This window comes from Citrus clementina, unplaced genomic scaffold (genome assembly GCF_000493195.1).
Source record: "Citrus clementina cultivar Clemenules unplaced genomic scaffold, Citrus_clementina_v1.0 scaffold_3, whole genome shotgun sequence".
Lineage (NCBI taxonomy): Eukaryota > Viridiplantae > Streptophyta > Magnoliopsida > Sapindales > Rutaceae > Citrus > Citrus x clementina.
In genome coordinates, this window is record NW_006262339.1 from 24,322,105 (window position 1) to 24,344,741 (window position 22,637).

The 22,637-nt window shown below is 33.8% G+C and overlaps 4 protein-coding genes and 1 non-coding gene across 8 annotated transcripts; 3 read left to right on the forward strand and 2 right to left on the reverse strand.

The window, feature by feature from the left end:
- LOC18049619 lies at positions 1 to 7,747 on the forward strand. Its single transcript, XM_024187198.1, is given in 7 exon segments — positions 1 to 442; positions 803 to 809; positions 921 to 1,392; positions 4,198 to 5,004; positions 5,404 to 6,267; positions 6,269 to 6,394; positions 7,496 to 7,747. Coding segments are annotated over 7 exon segments (2,970 nt in total).
- Positions 4,699 to 4,805, reverse strand: LOC112100534. The gene has a single exon (XR_002906902.1). It is a non-coding gene; the product is annotated as a small nucleolar RNA R71 (small nucleolar RNA).
- A 2,958-nt stretch (positions 7,748 to 10,705) lies between the features above and the next one.
- Positions 10,706 to 11,632, reverse strand: LOC112099743 (peptide chain release factor 1-like). Its single transcript, XM_024187199.1, has 4 exons — positions 11,593 to 11,632; positions 11,107 to 11,543; positions 10,948 to 11,018; positions 10,706 to 10,796 (listed from the first exon to the last, which is right to left on the reverse strand). The coding sequence occupies exons 1-4, from the start codon at positions 11,630 to 11,632 to the stop codon at positions 10,706 to 10,708; spliced, it is 639 nt and encodes a 212-aa protein (XP_024042967.1).
- A 4,078-nt stretch (positions 11,633 to 15,710) lies between these two features.
- On the forward strand, positions 15,711 to 18,687 carry LOC112099744 (TMV resistance protein N-like). Its single transcript, XM_024187200.1, has 3 exons — positions 15,711 to 16,351; positions 17,720 to 18,652; positions 18,684 to 18,687. The coding sequence occupies exons 1-3, from the start codon at positions 15,879 to 15,881 to the stop codon at positions 18,685 to 18,687; spliced, it is 1,410 nt and encodes a 469-aa protein (XP_024042968.1). The 5' UTR covers positions 15,711 to 15,878.
- Positions 18,636 to 21,083, forward strand: LOC18049620 (disease resistance protein RPS6). 4 transcript variants are annotated; one of them, XM_024189506.1, is made up of 5 exons: positions 18,636 to 18,809; positions 19,378 to 19,677; positions 19,778 to 20,003; positions 20,483 to 20,559; positions 20,635 to 21,083. In XM_024189506.1, exons 1-3 carry the CDS (start codon positions 18,690 to 18,692, stop codon positions 19,967 to 19,969), a joined length of 612 nt encoding a protein of 203 aa, XP_024045274.1. In that variant the 5' UTR covers positions 18,636 to 18,689; the 3' UTR covers positions 19,970 to 20,003; positions 20,483 to 20,559; positions 20,635 to 21,083. The 4 variants fall into 4 exon arrangements, with proteins under 4 accessions (XP_024045274.1, XP_024045273.1, XP_024045272.1 ...); XM_024189505.1 differs by having other exon boundaries at positions 19,778 to 20,559; XM_024189504.1 differs by having other exon boundaries at positions 19,778 to 20,399; positions 20,483 to 21,083.
- The last annotated feature ends 1,554 nt before the right edge of the window (positions 21,084 to 22,637 follow it).

Sequence of the window (22,637 nt, forward strand, 5' to 3'; positions counted from 1 at the left end):
ATGGCTTCTTTTTCTGGAAACAACAAGAAGTATTATGTTTTTGTTAGTTGCAGAGGAGAAGACACCCGCGACAACTTTACTAGCCATCTCTATTCAGCCCTGTCTCGACAAAATATCCAAACTTTCATTGATGACCAACTTAACAGAGGAAATGAAATTTCAGAGTCACTTGTGAAAGCGATTAAAGCATCAGCCATTTCGGTTATCATTTTCTCTGAAGACTACGCTTCTTCCAGATGGTGTCTTGATGAACTTGCGGAGATCCCCGAGTACAAGAAAGAGCATGCACAGATTGTGTTACCGGTTTTCTATCGCGTTGATCCATCATACGTGAGAAACCAAACAGGGAGTTTTGGGGATTCATTTTCAAAGCTTCAAGAAAGATTTGAGCAAAATTCGGAGAAGCTGCAGACATGGAGGAAGGGATTGAGAGAAGCGGCCGGTTAATATTTAACACTGTAGCATCAGGTGAAAAGTTAGTTTTAATTTCTCATGCTAATATTTAACACTGTAAATAAAATTCATGCAGCACTCTTAGTTAAATTTCCGGATGCTAAACTACAATTTTAAATTTTTTTTAGGTATCAAATTCTAGGCTTCTTGACTTCCCCACTTTTGAACCGCAATAATTGTGAAAGAACTTTGACAGAATTAATAATAAAAGACCGATAATTTTACAATATATTTAACAAAATTAATGGTGGTCTGTCGTTGTTTAAGCAATTTCAACCTCACATACCTCCATCAGGAAAAAAAAAGAAGTCACACATACTCCTATAATTTAAGAGTTATTAATTTATAGGGAGATTGTAGTGGTATATGTTAATTTCAATTGAAAAACTAGCAATCTCCCTTATTTCATATTTGATGCAAATCCCTCCTATTTGAAGTTACTGCTGCTAATTTTATGTATTTGGCAGGCCTGAATCAGAACTTATAAACGAAGTTGTTAATCACATTTTGAAGAGACTGCTGGAAGAAGTGTTTCGGCCGCGTGATGACAAAAGCCAGCTGGTTGGAGTAGAATCAAGAGTTGAGGAAATTGAATCTCTACTAAGTGTTGAGTCGAAAGATGTTTACGCTTTAGGGATTTGGGGCATTGGTGGTATAGGCAAAACAACAATCGCTAGAGCTACTTTCGACAAAATCTCTAGATATTTTGAAGGTTCTTGCTTCCTTGAAAATGTTAGAGGAGAGTCACAAAGAACGGGAGGATTAGCTTGCTTGCGACAAAAACTTCTTTCAAATTTAATGAAGGATGAAAATGTGATTCCTGGTATTGACCTCAATTTTAGAAGGCTCAGCCGCATGAAGGCTCTGATTGTTTTTGATGATGTGACTTGCTTCAGCCAATTAGAATCTATAATTGGAAGTCTTGATTGGTTGATGCCTGTGAGTCGAATCATAATAACCACCAGAAATAAACAAGTGCTTAGAAATTGGGGGGTGAGGAAAATATATGAGATGGAGGCATTAGAATATCATCACGCTCTTGAGCTTTTTAGTCGACATGCCTTCAAACAAAACCATCCTGATGTTGGTTATGAGGAACTTTCAAGTAAGGCAATGCAATCTAATTAATCGTCTAAGGAGGCTACTATGCTACATTTAGCCATTGGTTGGATAGGCAGCTTGTCTTCTAGTACAACTTTAAATTTACCAAGATTGAGAATTTTCCTCCTGAAGAAAAGTAATTTCTATAGCAGCTAGTACCATCTTCATCCCAACGGTAAGCAGCTCCATACTAAGGAAAGAGTGAAATAGTTGTGCTTTACTTATAGAAGCCCGTTCCTGTCCAGAGTGATTAGTAAGTTGTTTCACCACAACGCCCATTATGGTGACTGAAAAAAGAAAAAATATATATATATATATTTGCCCAACACAGAAGTAGCACCCAAGAAGTCCTACTTAAGAGGCTTCCTACCCTGCACAAATGGGAAAGTTTTTTAAAATTTTCATGTTCCAAATGAAGATTGCCCATTAAAAAATTACATGTTAGGAAATTGAACTTCCTCCCAAGATCACTCCAAGCAATTTATCAAGCAACAACTTAATAAGAAAATTAAATGGAGAATACACCAATCACACAACACAAGATTTACGTGGAAAACTCCAAATCCGGAGAAAAACCACGGCAGTTGTCGAGAGACAACCAGAGAAAAATATTCACTATGTGGAAAATTATTACAACCACTCTCAGAAATAAATTTCTCTCACCCAAGCCCCAAATACATAATCCTGAGAAATATCCCTTAACAAAGCAAACCCGCAATACCCATATTGAGGAGCCAAATGCTCCTTCAATATAACTACATGCTTAAGAACATTTCTCTCCTCTCAATTTGGATTGCTTCTCTCCATGGCCAACATTTCATGTCTATTTTCTTGAGCAATGCCGAAGCTCATTGCTACTCATTTCTCATCAAATGACGTTCCAATTTATAGCCAAACTATCACACCAAAAAATCTAACAAGTCGGCAACAACTTTCTTCCTTTTTGACAAATTCATCATGCGGTTCAAAATTGGCATTTTCCTTGTCCAAGTCCAGCCACCAATTTGAATGCAATCAATGTGTTCTCATTTGACTCTTCCTTTTTTTTTTTAATCAATTTCAACATTACACACATAATATATGTAAAGCAATTAAAACAGAAAAACAAGGATAACCCAGAAACAATCCAACCATCAATAACATAAAACTTTTGTAATTCTGGTAAAGTGAATGAGAAGCAGAACATACGTTTCACGTAATAATGAAGATACATCTTTTAATCAGTTTTTGCTCTTAATTTATTCTTGTACTTCCTTCCAATAACAATTCATAAAAGGTACGTATCTTGAAAAATTATATCATACATTTCTCTTATCAATGGGGCAGGTTGCTATTTGTTAGAGTGCAATTTATGCACTAGTTTTGCATTGTTTACTTCCCTTAATATCAATGTTTTGCACTTAATAATAGTGATTTACTTGTGTTTTACTTTTGTAGGTGCAATTCTATTGATTGATGATAAAATTGAGCTATAAGATGATGTTTAAGGATGATTGTTCTCTTGGAGAAATTATGAGCGTCAGAAGAACTTTGTTGATAAGGCGTGGGCGCGTGCTGTCAACTGCGGACCTGCAATTTTTAGTTTAACGTGTTTTGTATTTTTGGTTATTTTTGTAATTACGAATTTAATATTTCAGATATTAGTATTTTATTTTAAATAGAATTCTAGAGGAGAAGAGAGAGAGAGTATTTAAGGGAGGAATCTATTGTGAAAACGGGGATTTTGGATTGGAGAAAAAGAAACCCTAGATCTAATTTTTCTCTTCTCTCTATGAGGAACTAAACCCATTTTTCTGGTTGAAGGTTAATGAAGCTTTGATTCATCACTACTGTGAGATCTTTCTTGTGCTTTAATTGTTTTATTACTTTTTGGGTATTTGTTTATTCTCTGAATTATTTTCATGATTATGTTTGTTAATTAGGTAATTGGCCACTATTTAATTATCAACTTAATCTATTGTCAATTAAAGGATTCATCGTATGAAGAATTTAATGTTTGTGACAAATAACATAGCAGAGAGTTGTGTTGTGAGAATAAACAATCTAATTTAAATGAATCATCATATGTGTTGATTAGGATTTGGGTCTCTCTGGTTTTTCAGGCTGTCAATTGATTAAATTCTATGATCGTATCTAGGGTTGTCTATTGATTAGGGAAATAACCAACGGTCGTACCTTGGTTATCGACTAGTTAAGGAGAGATTGGCTATTAGAGGGTCTCAGTAGCTATAACCGGTCTATTCATGAGTAATAATAATCTATATTTGAATCAATGATCAGTAGTCGAATCAAGCTGAGTTAATTCCTTCAACCAGAGCTTTCTCCAATTTGAATTACAACTTTAATTTGCATTCTTGTTATTTTTAATTTGATTTTTATTATTGTCAACAATTCCCCCATTTTACGTTTTACGTTTCAAAATGATTTAAATAATTACCGATCTTTGTGGACACGACCCTGCTCAATCACTATACACAATTTATTTAGAGTAGGAATTTATTTTTGTTGGCTTCGACACCCATCAAATTTTGGCGCCGTTGCCGGGGATTGGTGTCATTTATTTAATCCTTTTTACGTTTTACTTGGTGTATGGTTCGTTCTTCTCGTACAGGTACACTTTCGTTTGTTCCTGAAATTGAGAAGACAGCTCGCCAGCTGAGACAACAGACGAAGCGAGCTAAGCAACGATCCTCGTCGCCTTTGCTTTTTGAAACAGATACGGTGCCTGATTTAGTTGAATCATCTAGCGATTCGGAAGAACAAGTGATGGATAGACCTGCACCTGTAGAAAGAACTCTTAGAGAGTTAGCTGAACTAGACTTGAATCAGCAACCACTCTGCATTCAATATGTAGACTTGGAGGTAAATTTTGAATTAAAGTCTGGTCTTATTCATTTATTACCCAAGTTTCATGGTTTTGCAGGTGAAGATCCTCATAAACATCTCAAGGAGTTTCATGTTGTGTGCTCAAGTATGAGGCCACAAGGCGTGACTGAAGAGCATATTAAGCTGCGTGCTTTTCCGTTCTCTGTAGATGGGCTAGCTAAAGATTGGTTGTATTACTTGCCTCCTGGATCGATTACAACGTGGAATGATTTGAAGAAGCAGTTCCTCGAGAAGTACTTTCCTGCTTCAAGAGCTGCTAACATCAGAAAAGACATTTGTGGGATCAGACAACTTCTTGGGGAGACTTTGTATGAGTATTGGGAGCGATTCAAACAATTGTGTGCCAGCTGTCCTCAGCATCAGATTTCTGATCAACTTCTTATTCAATATTTTTACGAAGGATTATCATTGATGGATAGGAGTATGATAGATGCTACTAGTGGAGGCGTGTTGGTGAACAAGACCCCTACTCAAGCAAGGGAGTTGATCTCAAATATGGCTGCCAATGCACAACAATTTGGCAGCAGACAAGATGCCACTTCATCTTCAAGAACGGTGAATGAGGTAAATATTTCTTCTGTTGAACAACGTTTAGATAAACTTACTTCTCTTGTGGAAAAGTTTGTTGTAGGTAATGTGCAACAGGTGAAGACTTGTGGCATTTGTTACAATATGGGTCATTCAACTGATATGTGTCCTACACTTCAAGAAGAACCCGTTGAACAAGCCAATGCAGTTGGAGGATTTCCAGGCATGCCTCAGAGGAGGTATGATCCTTATGCACAAACATACAATCCGGGATGGAAGGATCATCCCAACTTCAGCTATGGAGTTAGGCCGTCAGGATTCCCACAACAGTATCCACCAAGACAACCAACACCTCCACAGTCAAACTCCAAGTCAGGTATATCTCTTGAAGAAATTGTTAAATCACTTGCGACTAACACTCAACAATTTCAGCAGGCAACTACAGCAAGCATTCAGAACTTGGAGAACCAAATGAGTCAATTGGCGACTACAGTGAGCCGTCTGGAGTCTCAAGTATTAGGGAGATTGCCTTCACAATCTGAGGTGAATCCAAAGCAAAACGTTAGTGCTGTCATCCTTAGAAGTGGGAAGGAGTTGCAAGAGCCTAGTAAGAAAGTGACAGAGCATGTAGAAGATGAGCTTGAGAAGAATGAATTGATGCCTCAATCTCAAGATGCACAACCCACCGGAGCGAAACCCCTACCTATTGTGATACCTCCTCCTTTTCCAAGCCGGTTTGCAAAATCCAAGAAGGAGGAACAAGAGAAAGACATCCTTGAGACATTTCGCAAGGTTGAGGTAAATATTCCTTTATTAGATGCTATAAAACAAATACCTCGATATGCTAAAGTCCTTAAGGAACTGTGCACCTCCAAAAGAAAATTAAGAGGAGATGAAAAAGTTCACATGGGGGAGAATGTTTCAGCAGTTTTCCAAAAGAAACTACCTCCTAAGTGCAAGGATCCAGGTATGTTTACTATCCCTTGTAAAATTGGTAGTGTTAGAGTTGAAAAGGCTATGTTAGATCTAGGAGCTTCTATTAATGTCATGCCTCGTTCCATTTATTCATCTTTGAATGTTGGTCCATTAAAAGAAACTGGCGTGATAATTCAACTAGCTGATAGGTCTAATGCATATCCTGATGGGGTATTAGAAGATGTCTTAGTACAAGTTAATGAGTTGGTTTTTCCTGCTGATTTTTATGTACTTGATATGGAAGATGATAACTCCTCTAATTCTGTCCCAATTTTGCTAGGAAGACCTTTTCTTAAGACTGCTAGGACTAAAATGGATGTACATAAAAGGGACTCTCACTATGGAGTTTGATGGAGAGGTTATAGAATTCAATATGAATGATACCATGAAATATCCTAGTGAGGAACATTCGGTATTTTCTGTGGATGTTATTAACCCTATAGCGCAGGAAGTTTTTTACAAGGAAAAGACGAAGACATTTCATGATAGAATGATTTTGAGAAAGGAGTTCTCTGTTGGTCAAAAAGTTCTTCTTTTTCATTCTAAGCTTAAACTTTTTCCGGGTAAATTACGTTCTTGCTGGGTTGGACCTTTTATTGTTACTAATGTTTTTCCTCATGGTGCAGTTGAGATTCGGAGTCCGACCTCTGACAAAGTTTTTAAGGTTAATGGTCATCGCTTAAAACCTTTTTATGAAGGTTTTTCGGTTAATATTGTGGAGGATGTGGCTCTCGAGAGTCCCAATTATGGAGATTGATGCATAAATGTGTCTAGCCAAAGACATAAAACAAAGGCGCTTTTTGGGAGGCAACCCAAATGATTTGTTTATTTTGGTTTTTGTTTTATCTTCTTTTAGTTTTGATTCAGATTTAAAAAAAAAAAATTTAATGTGTTTACTTATCTTGGTCAGAAGAAAATTTTTGATAAGGCGTGCCCACGTTTTAACTAATAAGTACTTATGAAATTTTTAAAGTAAAATAGTTTTAAGGCGTGCCCACGTGCTTATTAAAAAACTACTTCTGAAATTTTTGGCGTCTCAAAGTGATTCATCACAAAAAAAAAAAAAAAAAAAATTTACTGTTCACAAAATCCCTAATTTTCCAGATCTTGTTTTCTTCTCCAGCCGCTTGCAGCACACCAGCAGCAAACCAGCCCGCCGGAAAACGCAAGCCCCCGCGCGCGCAGCACCAGCAACGAGCACGCCCCGAAACCCAACCTAGAACTAGCTCTCGCGCGCAACACAACGCGAACGCAGCAGTGCGTAGATCCAACCCCGCAACGCAGCGCGAACCAGCAACGCGAACCACCAGCGCGCAACACAAGCCCCCGCGCGCGCAACACCAGCATCCCGTGTCTCGCAGCCCACCAGCGCGCAACGCAGCACCAGCATCCCGCGTCCAACGAGCAGCAGCCGCAGCCACGCAGACAGCATCCCGCGCGCAACACAGTAGTGCGCAAGCAGCCCCAAGCCGCGTAGCAAGCTCTAACCGAGCAGCAACGCAACGCAACCAGCCTACGCACTGTATTCTAGCCGGGTGTGGTCGAATTCAAGGAGGGGAGATTTCAGTTTACTGAACCAGGACCCACTCAACTTCCGAAGAAGCTTTATGCTAGGAGTAGTGCTGCCTCTGATGACGAGTTTGACGACGACACTGCTGCCCCGCCAACTATTCCTTCTACATCCGCACCACCTTTGAGTATTCAGTTAGAGAAAATGGAGCACAAACTGAACAAGATGGAGCAGAATTTGGCCGCATACTTCGAGAGTGTGGGATTTACCCCACCATTTCCGCCAAGCCCATAGACGTTATGTGGATCAAAGCTCACAATTCAGGGAAGTTTCTTTTTGCCCTTAATCTTTTATCCTTATGCTTTAATTTTTATGTGAGCTTTGATTATCTTACATTGGGGACAATGTCAGTTCTTGGTGTGGGGGAGGGATTTTTGCATTATTGATGTCTGGAATTATTGTTTTCACTGTACTCATCTATTTTCACTCTACTCATCCTTAAATGATTTTGGAGTTAGTATGCTTCATATATTATTAATTTTCTTTTCCTCTCTCTCTCACTACTCTTTTCCCATCTATCTCAAATTATTTACATCTATTTTTATTCTATCATACTCTTTCATCACTCACATTTTATCTTTCACTTTTCATATTACTACATACATCTTTCTCACTTCTTATCATTTTTACCTTTTCTTTTATATATCACTCATACCTTCTTCTCATTCTACACCACTATTGATGGTTGATTCATTTGAAGAGTGTACATGATTTGATGGCAAATTTATCAACTTTGTGAGGATTTGAGCCTATGAGCAACCACTTTGCTCTAATATTTTTGTTGTGTGAATATCAATCTTAGTTTGTTTATTCTAGAACTTGCTTTGTTATGCATGTTGCAGCCGCATTACGGGATTTTATGCATTAAAATGATAAGGGCAAACCCTTTTCCATTTTTCTATTCTCGCATTTTTTTTTCTCTACCCGAAGACCTTTATTTGCTATCTTTGTTTGAGCCTTAACCATTACCCATCTAATTTTCTCCGTCTACTTAACCATTTTTCTTCTTTTTGAGCCTTAATTTAAGGAGATTTTTGGACTCATTGTGTGGATATATTTTGTTGCTTTTTCTACCTTGTAATAAAGTTTCTCAATTAGATCAACAAGCATTATGCTTGAATTAAATTGTGCAAGGTTCGTTTCTTTTGTTTGATTCAAAAACAAAAAAAAAAGAAAAAAAACAACAAAAAAAAGAGAAAAAAAAAAAGAAAAAAATGTTTACATTCTTGGTGACTTGAGTAGAAATAAGCATTTTGATATCATAAGTTCATTCAATGAGTTCATTCTTCTCATTTTGATCTCTTTTTCTTTCGTAAACCTTTCTTTTTCATTCAACCTATTTAACCCCATTACAACCCTTTTAAGACCCTTAGATTTTTGCATTTTATTCATGTTTTGTGGATTGAGATGTGATATATGAGCAAGCTTATGGTAATAGCATTCTTTGATTTGATTTGAGTGAATAAATGACACCCTAAACACTTTGAGTGCATGGAGTGAAGTTATTGAGAGGGCTATTAAATCTTGTTGCACTTGAATTTTGAATGGATCTTCTTGGTGGTTGAATGTTCTTATTCTATCTTATGAAATTCTATGCTTTAAAATCCTTGTCTCTCGAATGTTGATCGACTTAATTTCTTGAGGTATGCTTGCTTAAAATTGTTTTTGGATAAGTTGAGATGAGAATTGAGTGGAGATTTGAGATTAATCTTGAGTTATATGCTTGAGGACAAGCATCATCTTGGTGTGGGGGAATTTGTTAGAGTGCAATTTATGCACTAGTTTTGCATTGTTTACTTCCCTTAATATCAATGTTTTGCACTTAATAATAGTGATTTACTTGTGTTTTACTTTTGTAGGTGCAATTCTATTGATTGATGATAAAATTGAGCTATAAGATGATGTTTAAGGATGATTGTTCTCTTGGAGAAATTATGAGCGTCAGAAGAACTTTGTTGATAAGGCGTGGGCGCGTGCTGTCAACTGCGGACCTGCAATTTTTAGTTTAACGTGTTTTGTATTTTTGGTTATTTTTGTAATTACGAATTTAATATTTCAGATATTAGTATTTTATTTTAAATAGAATTCTAGAGGAGAAGAGAGAGAGAGTATTTAAGGGAGGAATCTATTGTGAAAAAGGGGATTTTGGATTAGAGAAAAAGAAACCCTAGATCTAATTTTTCTCTTCTCTCTATGAGGAACTAAACCCATTTTTCTGGTTGAAGGTTAATGAAGCTTTGATTCATCACTACTGTGAGATCTTTCTTGTGCTTTAATTGTTTTATTACTTTTTGGGTATTTGTTTATTCTCTAAATTATTTTCATGATTATGTTTGTTAATTAGGTAATTGGCCACTATTTAATTATCAACTTAATCTATTGTCAATTAAAGGATTCATCGTATGAAGAATTTAATGTTTGTGACAAATAACATAGCAGAGAGTTGTGTTGTGAGAATAAACAATCTAATTTAAATGAATCATCATATGTGTTGATTAGGATTTGGGTCTCTCTGGTTTTTCAGGCTGTCAATTGATTAAATTCTATGATCGTATCTAGGGTTGTCTATTGATTAGGGAAATAACCAACGGTCGTACCTTGGTTATCGACTAGTTAAGGAGAGATTGGCTATTAGAGGGTCTCAGTAGCTATAATCGGTCTATTCATGAGTAATAATAATCTATATTTGAATCAATGATCAGTAGTCGAATCAAGCTAAGTTAATTCCTTCAACCAGAGCTTTCTCCAATTTGAATTACAACTTTAATTTGCATTCTTGTTATTTTTAATTTGATTTTTATTATTGTCAACAATTCCCCCATTTTACGTTTTACGTTTCAAAAGGATTTAAATAATTACCGATCTTTGTGGACACGACCCTGCTCAATCACTATACACAATTTATTTAGAGTAGGAATTTATTTTTGTTGGCTTCGACACCCATCACTATTGAATGTTATTCATAAACAAAGAGCCAAATATGCTTTAAAGCTACTTAAAAATATGCCATCAGGCATTGACGCAGACACTCAACAACAAAAAATGGACTTATAGGCACTTAACAACACAAAAGTAAAAAGGAAAATACTCTTACTCAAGTATTATATTTGTTGCACGAAGAAGAAAGAAGATAACAATTTTAAATTAACCAACAGGTTGAATCTTATCGTAATACACACTATCGGCTTTGAATTAGCATACCTTAGAAGTCCTGAACTCATTCACGGCCATTCGAAGAGAATCATCCGATAGAATCAACCATGACAACGCTCCAGTGCTTAACCTGCCACATTTATTAAAGATCACCATATGAGAGAAATTTTAAATTAAAAAAATATTGGAAACCTAAACGCCAATCAAACACATTACATATAGCAATTTCTCTTTTTAAAGTTCAATTATCACTTGATAGAGTATTAAGTTTAATGCAATACCCCAATAATTTTGCAGCTTCTGATACAGATCCCTCGACTGCGAAAATTAGATCAAGCAGAGCTTGCATTCCCTGTAGTCAACCAAAAAAAAAAAAAAATTACTATGACTTAAATTTTAATAGAAAACAAAAGACGAAGCAAGAGTGAATAGAGTAATACCAAAGCAAATTTAGGATTGTTAGGTCCAATTTGTGGACCAACTTCTGAACTTCTAATAGTAGACTTAGGAGGAAGGATTTGAAGAAGCTGCGGCGGCGGCGAATACGCATCAAGATTCACACTACTCCTCACTTTGAGGGCCAAAAGAGTGCGGAGGCGCGACAAAGCTAACGCGTGATTCTTGTGCTGTGATCGGTCTTCGGCGGCCTGCGCTATGACGCCGGTCAGTACGTGCCTGAGACGTACGGCGGATTCGTGCTTATTGCGGTGCTGACCGCCTGGTCCCGACGATTTGTACGCGTCCATTTCGCATTCGCGAAACAGCTCATCGTCGGTCAATTCTAAGTAATTCTTCGAAGAAGAAGAAGAAGAAGAAGTTGAAGAACAATTGTCATTGGTGCTGTAAATTGTAATTGCAAGACAAGAACAATGGCTGATAATTCCCGTGATGCTTGTACGACAGAAAGTTTATATTTTTCCTTCCGAGTTGGGGAATCCGAAGCAGGAATTGAGCGGCCAGCGCCATCATCAATTTCAATTTCCCTCACTGTGAATGTGATAATCCAAGCAAAGCTTCGTTCTAGTAACACATTCTTATAGCAGGCCTAGCCCAATCTAGCCCAGTCGAGTAAGTGAGCAATGTTAGTATTTTATTATTTTTGAACTCGCGGTGGCTCTGTATTATTGGCAAAATACTCATGTAAGAGCATCTTCAAAAGACTCTTCAAATAAGATTCTACTTCATATTTGAAGAGCCATATCAATATTAAACACTCCAAAAGACACGTTAATTTAGATTCTTCAAATAAAATTTGTTTCTCACTCTTTGATATTGCCGAGTGAGTTTCTCCCTCTTCTATTAATATTTTATTATTATTTATTGAAAAGATAAGACTGCAATAATTATTATTTATGTTTCTTTTAAAAAATATAATAACAATTCAATTTGATAGTGGGAAAGATTTGATTAAAATAATATTAATTTATTCTTATTTGGTGAGACTTTTGGAGCGGATTATATTTTTTTATACACTTATTTGCCACATCAGTAAGCAAATTGAAAATTGAAAAGTAAAATTTAAAGACCCTTCTGGAGATGCTCTAAGGCAGATAATATATTTTATATTGGAATAATTTCAAAATAAATGGTGCTTTAAACAGGTGTCCGATTGTAAAGATATGTCATATGTCTAATAAAACAGTGTTAGATATAATAAAAATATATCCTTTTATTTAAAGATGTATCTATTCACGGTTTTATGCTTCAATTTGAAATGGTGATGGTTTATTTTGGATCAGTGATGATCTAATTCAAATTTTGATTTAATAATCATAAATGAAAAACTACATTTGCAATGTGTCTCGAAGCACCATCAATTCTTACCTATATTTTAATTAAAATAAGAATGAAACTATTGGCACTCATTCGTTATTCTTATAAAACCTTATTTCAAATAAAATTACAGTTAAGGGCAAAGAAGAAATAAACACATGTAGGATTTTTTTTTCCCAACAAATTACTTACATTAATAATCAATCCCCTTTTTTTTAAATTTCTTACCATTATTTCTTATCTAACTAAGATAAATTGTATAAATCTAGCATAATCTATTTTTCTTTTCCTATTTCTTATTGATTAAATATTTTCGTACTCAAGATTACTTTCAAACTACAATCTAAAATATGTGTTATTTAAGCTAATGATTAGCATTCAAACTTTATCACCTAGAAAACTTTTTAATTTTTATGTAGGATAACAATAAGATTGCAAAAGAGATGAAAAAAAGCACAATACTACTTTGAGTTTTAACAATAAAAAAAAGATTAAATGAAAAACTAAAAGAGCGTCTTTGAAAATAAAAGGAAATTTTTGGAAATAAAATAAATATAACTGAAAAAAAAGTTTGATGAGGAGACTAGATGGGTGCCAATAGTCCAACTTTTAAAATAAAGTTTTATCAATTATTGATCCCTTTTTCTGCAATTATTATTCCCCACAAATATTTCTCCAACATTTTATTTCATATACTTACTTCTACTATACTCTAACAAAAGGCGCCTTTTTGAACTACATCAGTTTCTACTTTCTAGATGCATTTTATTACTAAATTAAATAAAGGCACCATCCATTGTTCAATTTCTCTATTTTTTTTCTCTAAATCACCACTTTCTGTCAGCTCTCTTAAAATTTATTAAGGAATCTATGTTGAAGACCATTTCATCCTTAGTATTGTGTAAATGTATAAAAATACATTTTACACTTTGAAATTTAAAATGACCTCCTTTTAGCACAAAATTTTAAAACAAATGCCTCTAACTAAGCGACAAATTTTAGAATCATGATAAGTACCATATCTGCCATATAAAAAGTGAATCATACTATGATATATGTACATTTATTTTGAAAAATCATCACGTAAATAATGGTTATATTGAATCTAAGTAAGTGCATATCATACATGAAACAACCCAGCCCCGCCTCTCTGCTGGATTCGAGGTGAATCATGTGATCTTATATCTAAAGCTTGTGAAATAAATTTAATTCATGAATGCATAACACTAGTCTCGGCCTTTGTTATAAACATATAATAACATATGTGACTCATTCAAAAATATATTCAAAACTTGAACAGTTTACATCTTACTGTACATACATACACTTTGGATATATATATACAAACATAAACATGCTCAAAATATAAGTCATGCAATAATGCGTGTCGTGGCCCAACCTCAACTGATTAGAAACTAAACTGCACAACACAAAATCCTATGAAAATCTTAAAGAAATGGGGGTAAATAGGAAAATAGTATACTTGTGGGTAAATGAATGGATATAATTATATAAATAAATTAGCGCTCTAGTGCTCGTACATAATTGTATGACATAACTTCGCACTAAACGCATTACACAAGCAAACATGAAATCATATATTTATACATGATAAAACTGCACCAAATAATATCTAGGAGAAATAACTCTTAATACTCATTGGAATCATCATTGCACAAGTAAAGTAGGGGAAACACCTCTCAATACTCAGCGGAATTAACTACATCACAAGGGCCGAGTAATCTAACTCTCAATACACATATAGAGAGCCTATGGGGAAGGGTACACATATGGTATCTGGCAATCACATCTCATTATTCAATCAATCATATAATATGAGTACATATAATCATGACATGATACTAAATCATACTAACAAGCATAAATACTTTGTAGGATACATATAAGTAATAATAGTAATCCACTCACAAAACATTTTTCACTCCGAGGTTTGTTGGAGCTCCTATAGATTCCTTAATTCTTGGATTTCTCCTAAATATAGGGTTAAAAAATTAACTGTTAGAATTGATATAAAAACTTTTACATATGACATAAACTAAATCATAATTGTTCAAATTTCTTAAATACGTTACCTATTGACTTAATGGATATAGATATAACTATCCAACTCTCTTTCCTATAATATTTCCTCTCAATTCCTCTTTTCAAAATTATTTTTCACTCTCGGTTTTTCTTTTCTTTATTTTTTCTTCTTCATCTTTTATTCTTCTGTTCTTTTCCTCTTCTTTCTTCATCTTTTCTTCTTTTGTTCTTTTCCTCTTCTCTTTTCCTTTTGTTTTCTTCCCTTCTCACCTTCTCCTTTCTTTTTCTTTTCTCTTTGAATTGCTTTGTTTTAGTTTGATTCATGAAAATGGTGACAGCTTCTTCAATTCTTTATATATATACATTGCCTCCAATCATGCATGCATGACAGGCACATAGCATGCATGTGCTTTGCTTTAAGCCGACAGCTTGCTAGTTAGCCACATGTGCTCCCTTTTGGCTTGCATGTGATTGATTGTATTATTTTTAATATATTATATCATTTCTTTTAATGAAGGATGTAGCCAACAATTTTATCCAGCTAAACATGTTCTTTGACATATAATACAGTTTATGGTCAAACAACTCATAAGTAGTTGAAATTAAATTATTTTTTAATCTCAATTTTCCTTTTCTCTCAATTTTAAAATACTTTAAAAGATTTTCAAACATAAGATACAATGGTATACAATTGAAGCCTAATCCAACATTGAAAGATTAAATAAAATTAATTTTCATTACTACTCAAGAGACTTGAAAGGACATTAAGCCAGCGTTTATTTTTTATTTAAAATCTGAATAGGTCAGAATTTATTTTTAGGATACAGTATTTATTTTTCATTCAAACATTTTTTTCATTTCGGTAAAGGTAACAAAAATTTACTTTTTTAATTCAAATGTAAATATCTAAAAATCAGACATATGTTAAAAAAAAATAGCTAATTTTTTTTAAAAAAAAGTTAGACTTCATATGTTTAAAATCCACGCTAAGGAACATGAATAAGAGCTATTAAAACAAAACAAAAAAGAATAATTTTGAAACTAAATACAATTAATCGAGAGATGAGGACCAATAAGATAAATTCAGAGATAAAAAGTAACATATCACCCTACTTATTGCTGGCAGTTATGAGCATTAAAGCACAGAAGCCGTGTGTTGAAAAGTATGGTGTTCGTGTGGAATTTTCAGCTAAAAGTCTACAAAGCAGTTGAATTAATCAATCATCGTGGAGTGCACGGTGCTTGGACAGTGAGATGAAATTGAAAAATTATCACGGAACTTGAAGGAAGGTTCATGGCATCGATTTATTCTACAGAGTCACGCACATTTGGTTCAATAATTGTTTTCATCCGAATCAAAATCTCTCTTTAATCAATTCAACTGTTTCTGTTGATTATGGCTTCTTCTTCTCGAAACAACAAGAAGTATGATGTTTTTGTTAGTTTCAGAGGAGAGGACACCCGAGACAACTTTACTAGCCATCTCTATTCTGCTCTGTGTCGACAAAATATCCAAACTTTCATTGATGACCAACTTAACAGAGGAGACGAAATTTCGGAGTCACTTGCAAATGCAATTGAAGCATCAGCCATTTCAGTTATCGTCTTCTCAGAAGGGTATGCATCTTCCAGATGGTGTCTCGATGAACTTGTAAAGATCCTCGAGTGCAAGAAAGATTATGTACAGATTGTGATCCCGGTTTTCTATCTGGTTGATCCATCAGACGTGAGAAACCAAAGTGGGAGTTTTGGGGATTCATTTTCGAAGCTCGAAGAAAGATTAAAGGTGAATACTGAGAAGTTCCAGACTTGGAGGAATGCTTTGAAGGAAGCAGCCAGTTTGTCTGGCTTTCATTCTCTTAACATCAGGTGAAAAGCTACTTTTAATTTCGTGTACTAATATTCAACACTGTAAAGATATATGAATAGGAGCTGGGCCTAAAACATTAAGCTACTTGCTAGTCAAATTAAGCTACTTGCTAATCAAATTAATTTCTTTCAAAATAAAACTATAAAGAATTGGGTATTTTTCTTTTTTCTTTTTTAAATTTTCCAGATGCTAAACTACACTTTTAAAAATTTTTAAGCATCAAATTCTAGACTTCCTGACTTCCCAACTTTTGTGCTCCCATAATTACAAAATAATTTTGAAAGAATTAATAATAAAAGCTCGAGAATTTTACAATATATATCTAACAAAATTAGTGGCGGTCTGTCGTTTTTAAGCAATTGCAACCTCTCACTCATATGCCGCCATTATAAAAAAAAAGGGAAATTATCATTGCACCACCTCTCTTTTACCTAATGTTCATCCAACCACCACAAAATTCTCACATGTTCTTTGCACCACATTTTTTTTTTTAAAAATTTGTATCAATTAGCCACTTTTGCACTAACATCGTAAAATAATTTAAATGAAATGATAATTTTACTCTTAAATAAATTAAAAGACCATTTTTATTTTAGAAAAACATTGAAAATAAAAAATTATAATTATAAAATACTCCTAAATTTAAATAAAAATAAATCCCAAAATTAAAATTTTATTTTTTAATAAATATTATTTTAATAAAAAGTTATAATTATAAAAATAATTATAAATTTTGGGATTTAATAAAAATCCCCTAAATTATTAAAATTTTGGGATTTTTTTAATAAATAAATTCATTTATTTTAATAAAAGTTTACAAAATTATAATTTTTTAATAATAAATTCAGTTATTTTTATTAAAATATTGCAAAATTATAATTTAATAAAAATAATTATTAAAATTTTGTAAAATCTAAATTTAATAAAAATTGGCTGCGCACCTCTATTTGGGATTTATGTTTAATTATAATTTTTTATTTTTCAAAATTTTTATAAAATAAAATGATCTTTTAGTTTATTTAGGGGTAAATTTGTCAGTTTGTTTAAATTATTTAACGGTGTTAGTGTAAAAGTGGCTAATTGATACAAATTTAAAAAGAAAGGTGGTGAAAAGAATATATTAAAATTTTGTGGCTATTGGATGAGCATAAGACAAAAGAGAGGTAGTGCAGTGATAATTTCCCAAAAAAAAAAAACTCACACATATTCTTGTAATTTAAGAGTTATTAATTTACTGGGAGATTGTGGACTAGTGGTGGTATATATTAATTTCAATAAGAAAACTGACAATCTCCCTTATTTCATACTTAATGCAAATTCCTCGTATTAATTTGAAGTTACTTTGGCTAATTTTATGTATTTGCTAGGTGTGAGTCGGAACTTACAAATGAAGTTGTTAATCACATTTTGAAGAGACTACTGGATGAAGTGTTTCAGCCCCGTGATAACAAAAACCAGCTGGTTGGAGTGGAATCAACAGTTGAGGAAATTGAATCCCTATTAGGTGTTGAGTGGAAAGATGTTTATGCTTTAGGGATTTGGGGCATTGGTGGTATAGGCAAAACAGCAATTGCTAGAGCTATTTTCGACAAAATCTCGGGTGATTTTGAAGGTTCTTGCTTCCTCGAAAATGTTAGAGATGAGTCACAAAGACCAGGAGGATTAGCTTGCTTACGACAAAAACTTCTTTCAAATTTATTGAAGGATAAAAATGTGATGCCTTATATTGACCTCAATTTTAGAAGGCTCAGCCGCATGAAGGTTTTGATTGTTTTTGATGATGTGACTTGCTTCAGCCAATTAGAATCTTTAATTGGAAGTCTTGATTGGTTGACGCCTGTGAGTCGAATCATAATAACCACCAGAAATAAACAAGTGCTTAGAAATTGGGGGGTGAGGAAAATCTATGAGATGAAGGCATTAGAATATCATCACGCTATTGAGCTTTTTAGTCGACATGCCTTCAAACAAAACCATCCTGACGTTGGTTATGAGGAACTTTCAAGCAAAGTAATGAAATATGCTCAAGGTGTTCCTTTAGCTCTTAAAGTTTTGGGTTGCTTTCTGCATAAAAGGGAAAAAGAAGTCTGGGAAAGTGCAATAGATAAATTGCAAAGAATCCTCCATCCAAGTATTCTTGAGGTATTAAAAATAAGTTATGATAGTTTGGACGATAAGGAGAAAAATATTTTCCTTGATGTTGCTTGTTTCTTTCAAGGTGAGGATGTAGATCTAGTAATGAAATTTTTTAATGCAAGTGGCTTCAACCCAGAAATAGGAATGAGTGTTCTTGTTGATAAGTCTCTCATTGCTATTGATTCATACAACAAGATAACAATGCATGATTTACTACAAGAATTGGGTCGGGAAATTGTTCGACAAGAATCAACTAATCCTGAAAACCGCAGTAGGCTCTGGCATCATCAAGATATCTATGAAGTTCTTACGTATAATACGGTAAGCAGTTTGTTGTGTATTATTATTTTGGAATAATGTAGTGTTTAAAAACTTGATGTGAATATATTTACATACGCTCGCACTCGTGAGTCTTAGAATTAATGGAGGAGTGGCAATGATTAGAAAAAACAATAGTGGTTAGATGACGTGGTTAGATGACGTAGCAATAAATTATACATGCAATGACAATTTGCATAACCGTTTGCAAGCATAGTTGATATGTAAATTTGTCTATTACACATGCAGAATTTTTATGTTAATTATTACTTGTGTTATTAGGTTTCTTTGTGCATTTGCAAGTAAGAGTTTAACTGCGTAGCAATAACTATAAACATGAATTATTGAAATTTGATTCCAGTAATGACAGAGAGCCCCACTCCAATCCCACATAAACTCCATGCAAGAATAAATAAAATTTGAATTAATAACTAAGCTACCTCTAATTGTAAATTAGTGACAAAATTGCCCCAAAAATTTTTTCTTGGTGGGGTTGAAGTGCAATTCATTAGTGGAATATATATATCATCTTTCATTTGATTTTAACTTTATTTTTTTTATTTATTTTTAGGGGACAGAAAAAATTGAGGGCATCTGTTTGGATATATCAAAAGTAAAAGAGATCCGTCTAAATCCTAATACTTTCACAAAGATGCCTAAATTGAGATTTTTAAAGTTCTATAGTTCATCAGTCAATGGAGAGAACAAATGTAAGATATCTTATTTGCAAGATCCCAGATTTGCTGAAGTGAAATATCTTCACTGGTATGGATATCCGTTGAAGTCATTGCCTTCAAACCTTAGTGCAGAGAAACTTGTGTTACTTGAAGTGCCTGATAGTGACATTGAACGACTTTGGGATTGTGTGAAGGTATGCATACCCTATTATACATGTGCAATCTTTCAAATTACAACATTAAATTATTATACGTGGTAACGATTTTGTCTTGGCCTCTTTTTTGACCGAGCAGCATTATAGTAAGCTAAACCAGATAATCCATGCTGCCTGCAATAAGCTAATTGCCAAAACTCCAAATCCCACGTTGATGCCAAGTCTGAACAAGCTAGTTATCTTGAATCTAAGAGGTAGCAAAAGCCTGAAAAGTCTTCCAGCTAGAATATTTAATTTGGAATTTCTTATCAAACTTGATCTTTCGGGCTGATCAAAACTGAAGAGGCTTCCGGAGATCTTATCAGGTAATATAAGCTGGTTACTTTTAAGGGGGACTGCAATTAAAGAACTGCCCTCATCAATTGAGCTTCTACATAGGCTCGGGTACTTGGACCTTTCAGATTGTAAAAGGCTTAAGTGTCTCCCAAGCAGCCTATGTAAGTTGAAATCTCTTGGAGTTCTTGATCTCCATGGTTGCTCAAATCTTCAGAGATTGCCCGAATGTCTTGGCCAGTTATCCTCGCCAATATTATTGAATCTAGCGAAAACCAATATTGAGAGAATACCAGAAAGCATTATCCAACTTTTTGTGTTGCGATACCTCCTCTTAAATTATAGTGAGAGGCTTCAATCCTTACCAAAGCCTCCATTCCTTGCACGAGGGTTAGATGCCGATCATTGCCCACTGCAATCATTATTAGGTTTATTCTCTAAGTTCTGAATCTTATAGCAGTGTCTTTTGAGCAGAGCAATAATTTTAAATTGAAAGGTAATTATACTGCAGGAATTGTTGAAGATGCCCTGAGAATTCAGCATATGGGCTATGTGCTAGCTGTCCGTTGGAAAGAAATACGGGAAAAGGTGTCTTTAACTCTGTTTCCTTTCAATTTATACAATTTTTTTTTTGGGGTTTAAAATTATGATTTTTTGGTATAGGGAGATTTTTCCACGGACAAGGTTCATATCGTACTACCTGGGAATGAAATTCCAAATTGGTTTAAGTTCCAAAGTGTGGGATCTTTTATAACCTGGGAGATGCCACCAGATTTCTTCAATAATAGCGGAGTGCAGGGCATTGCATTTAGTGCTATTTTAGCATTTTCAGACCGTCATGTAGATTGTGGCAGATGGTTTTCATTTTCTTTTGAGCTCAAAGTGAAAACCACTAAAGATTGTGGTCCGCATGACACACGATTATTTCAGAGCAGAGTTAATTATGTAGAATCAGATCACTTACATTTGGGGTACTATCTGTTCTGTGAAGAGGATTTTAAAGGTTTTTGGAAATGCAATTGCATTCCTGAGGCTGTCCAATTTAATGTTTTTCCACCTTTGGAGTGCCAGTGCTGCGGGGTGAAAAAATGTGGGATCCATTTACTTCACACCCCAGATTCTATGAATTCAATGTAAGATCCAAGCAGATGTTTCAACTGTAACGTAGAAGACTGATATTTTCATGAATCTATTTTTATTGTTTTCCTTTTTCTAATGATTATTAATAATAGGAGAAAATGCTAAAATCAGTTCTTGGAACAAAACATTCATGTAATAACTTTGGAGGGATCAGGTGCATGCAATTACCTTCAAGGGATTTGGTGCAAGCAACACAAATTCACACTAGAGCATAGAACATTGCCTATAAATAAAAGTAAAAAGACAACCTAAATGAAGGAGCACATGATTATCTATAAATAAAAGTCGCAACATTTTCTATAAATAGAAGTTACGCCATTTCGTGATCCATATATCTTCTTGCACCACTCTTTTTTTTCTTTTTTATTTTAACCCCTCTTTCCTAAAACGAATTTCTGCATAATACATCTATATTTTATGCATCAAATCCTTAATATATTATTTTTTGCAGGAACAATATATTAATTTTCGTAAGCTTACAACATACAAGGACATTTAGGTTTGCTTTTGTTAGTGCATAATACAGGCAAATATACACAAGCACTTCATTATATCATGGAGGCATATTTGCTTAACTTATGTATATCACTCAATTGGAAGAGGGAGTAAATAACGTCTTGAGGAAAACAATATTGTGTCTCGCAGCACTGTTAATTCATACAGTTTACTATTATGATTATTATTCTTTGTACCTATAAAGTTTCATCAATTATATTTTCCACAATTATTATTCCTCACGAATATATTTCCAATATTTTATTTCGCATATTTACTTCTGCTACTAGTGTGATAACAAAAGATGCCTTTTTGAACTACATCAGTTTCTAGATCTATTTTATTGAGAAACTAACCGAACGCACCATCCATTATTTAATTTATGGGTCAAATAAGTCAAAAGTAGTTGAAATAAAATGTTTGTTTGGTAGATAATATCGATTTTTAAAATAGTTTAAAAGATTCTCAAACATAAGATACAATAATATACAATTGAAGCCTAGTCCAACATAGAAAATCAAATAAAATTAATTTTCATCACTACTCGAGAGACTCAAAGAGTACTAAGGTAGCTTTTTTTATTATTTAAAATTTGAATAGGCTTGAATTTGGGTGAAGTCTTAACATAAATGTCTAAATAATATGTTTATTTTTTTTAATATCTGAAAATTAAGTGACATCTTATTTTTTTATAATTTTTTTTAAACAAACATGGTTATTTGACATTTTTGTCCTTATAAGTCAAAATGAATAAATGGATTAAACTTTATAGTTTAAGAAATAACTATATTTAATAGAAATATCTTTAAGATATAGTATTTACTTTCCATTCAATATATGTTTTCATTTTGATAAAAGTCACAAAATTCACTTTTTGTATTCAAATGTAAAAATCTAAAACTTAGACATAAGTTCCCCAAAAAACAAATAAATAAATAAACAAGCAACATTAAGGGAAAAAAAAGGTTAGGTAGCTTTTGTTTTAAACAAAAATGATAAATAAGATAATTTTCAAAATTAAATACAATTAA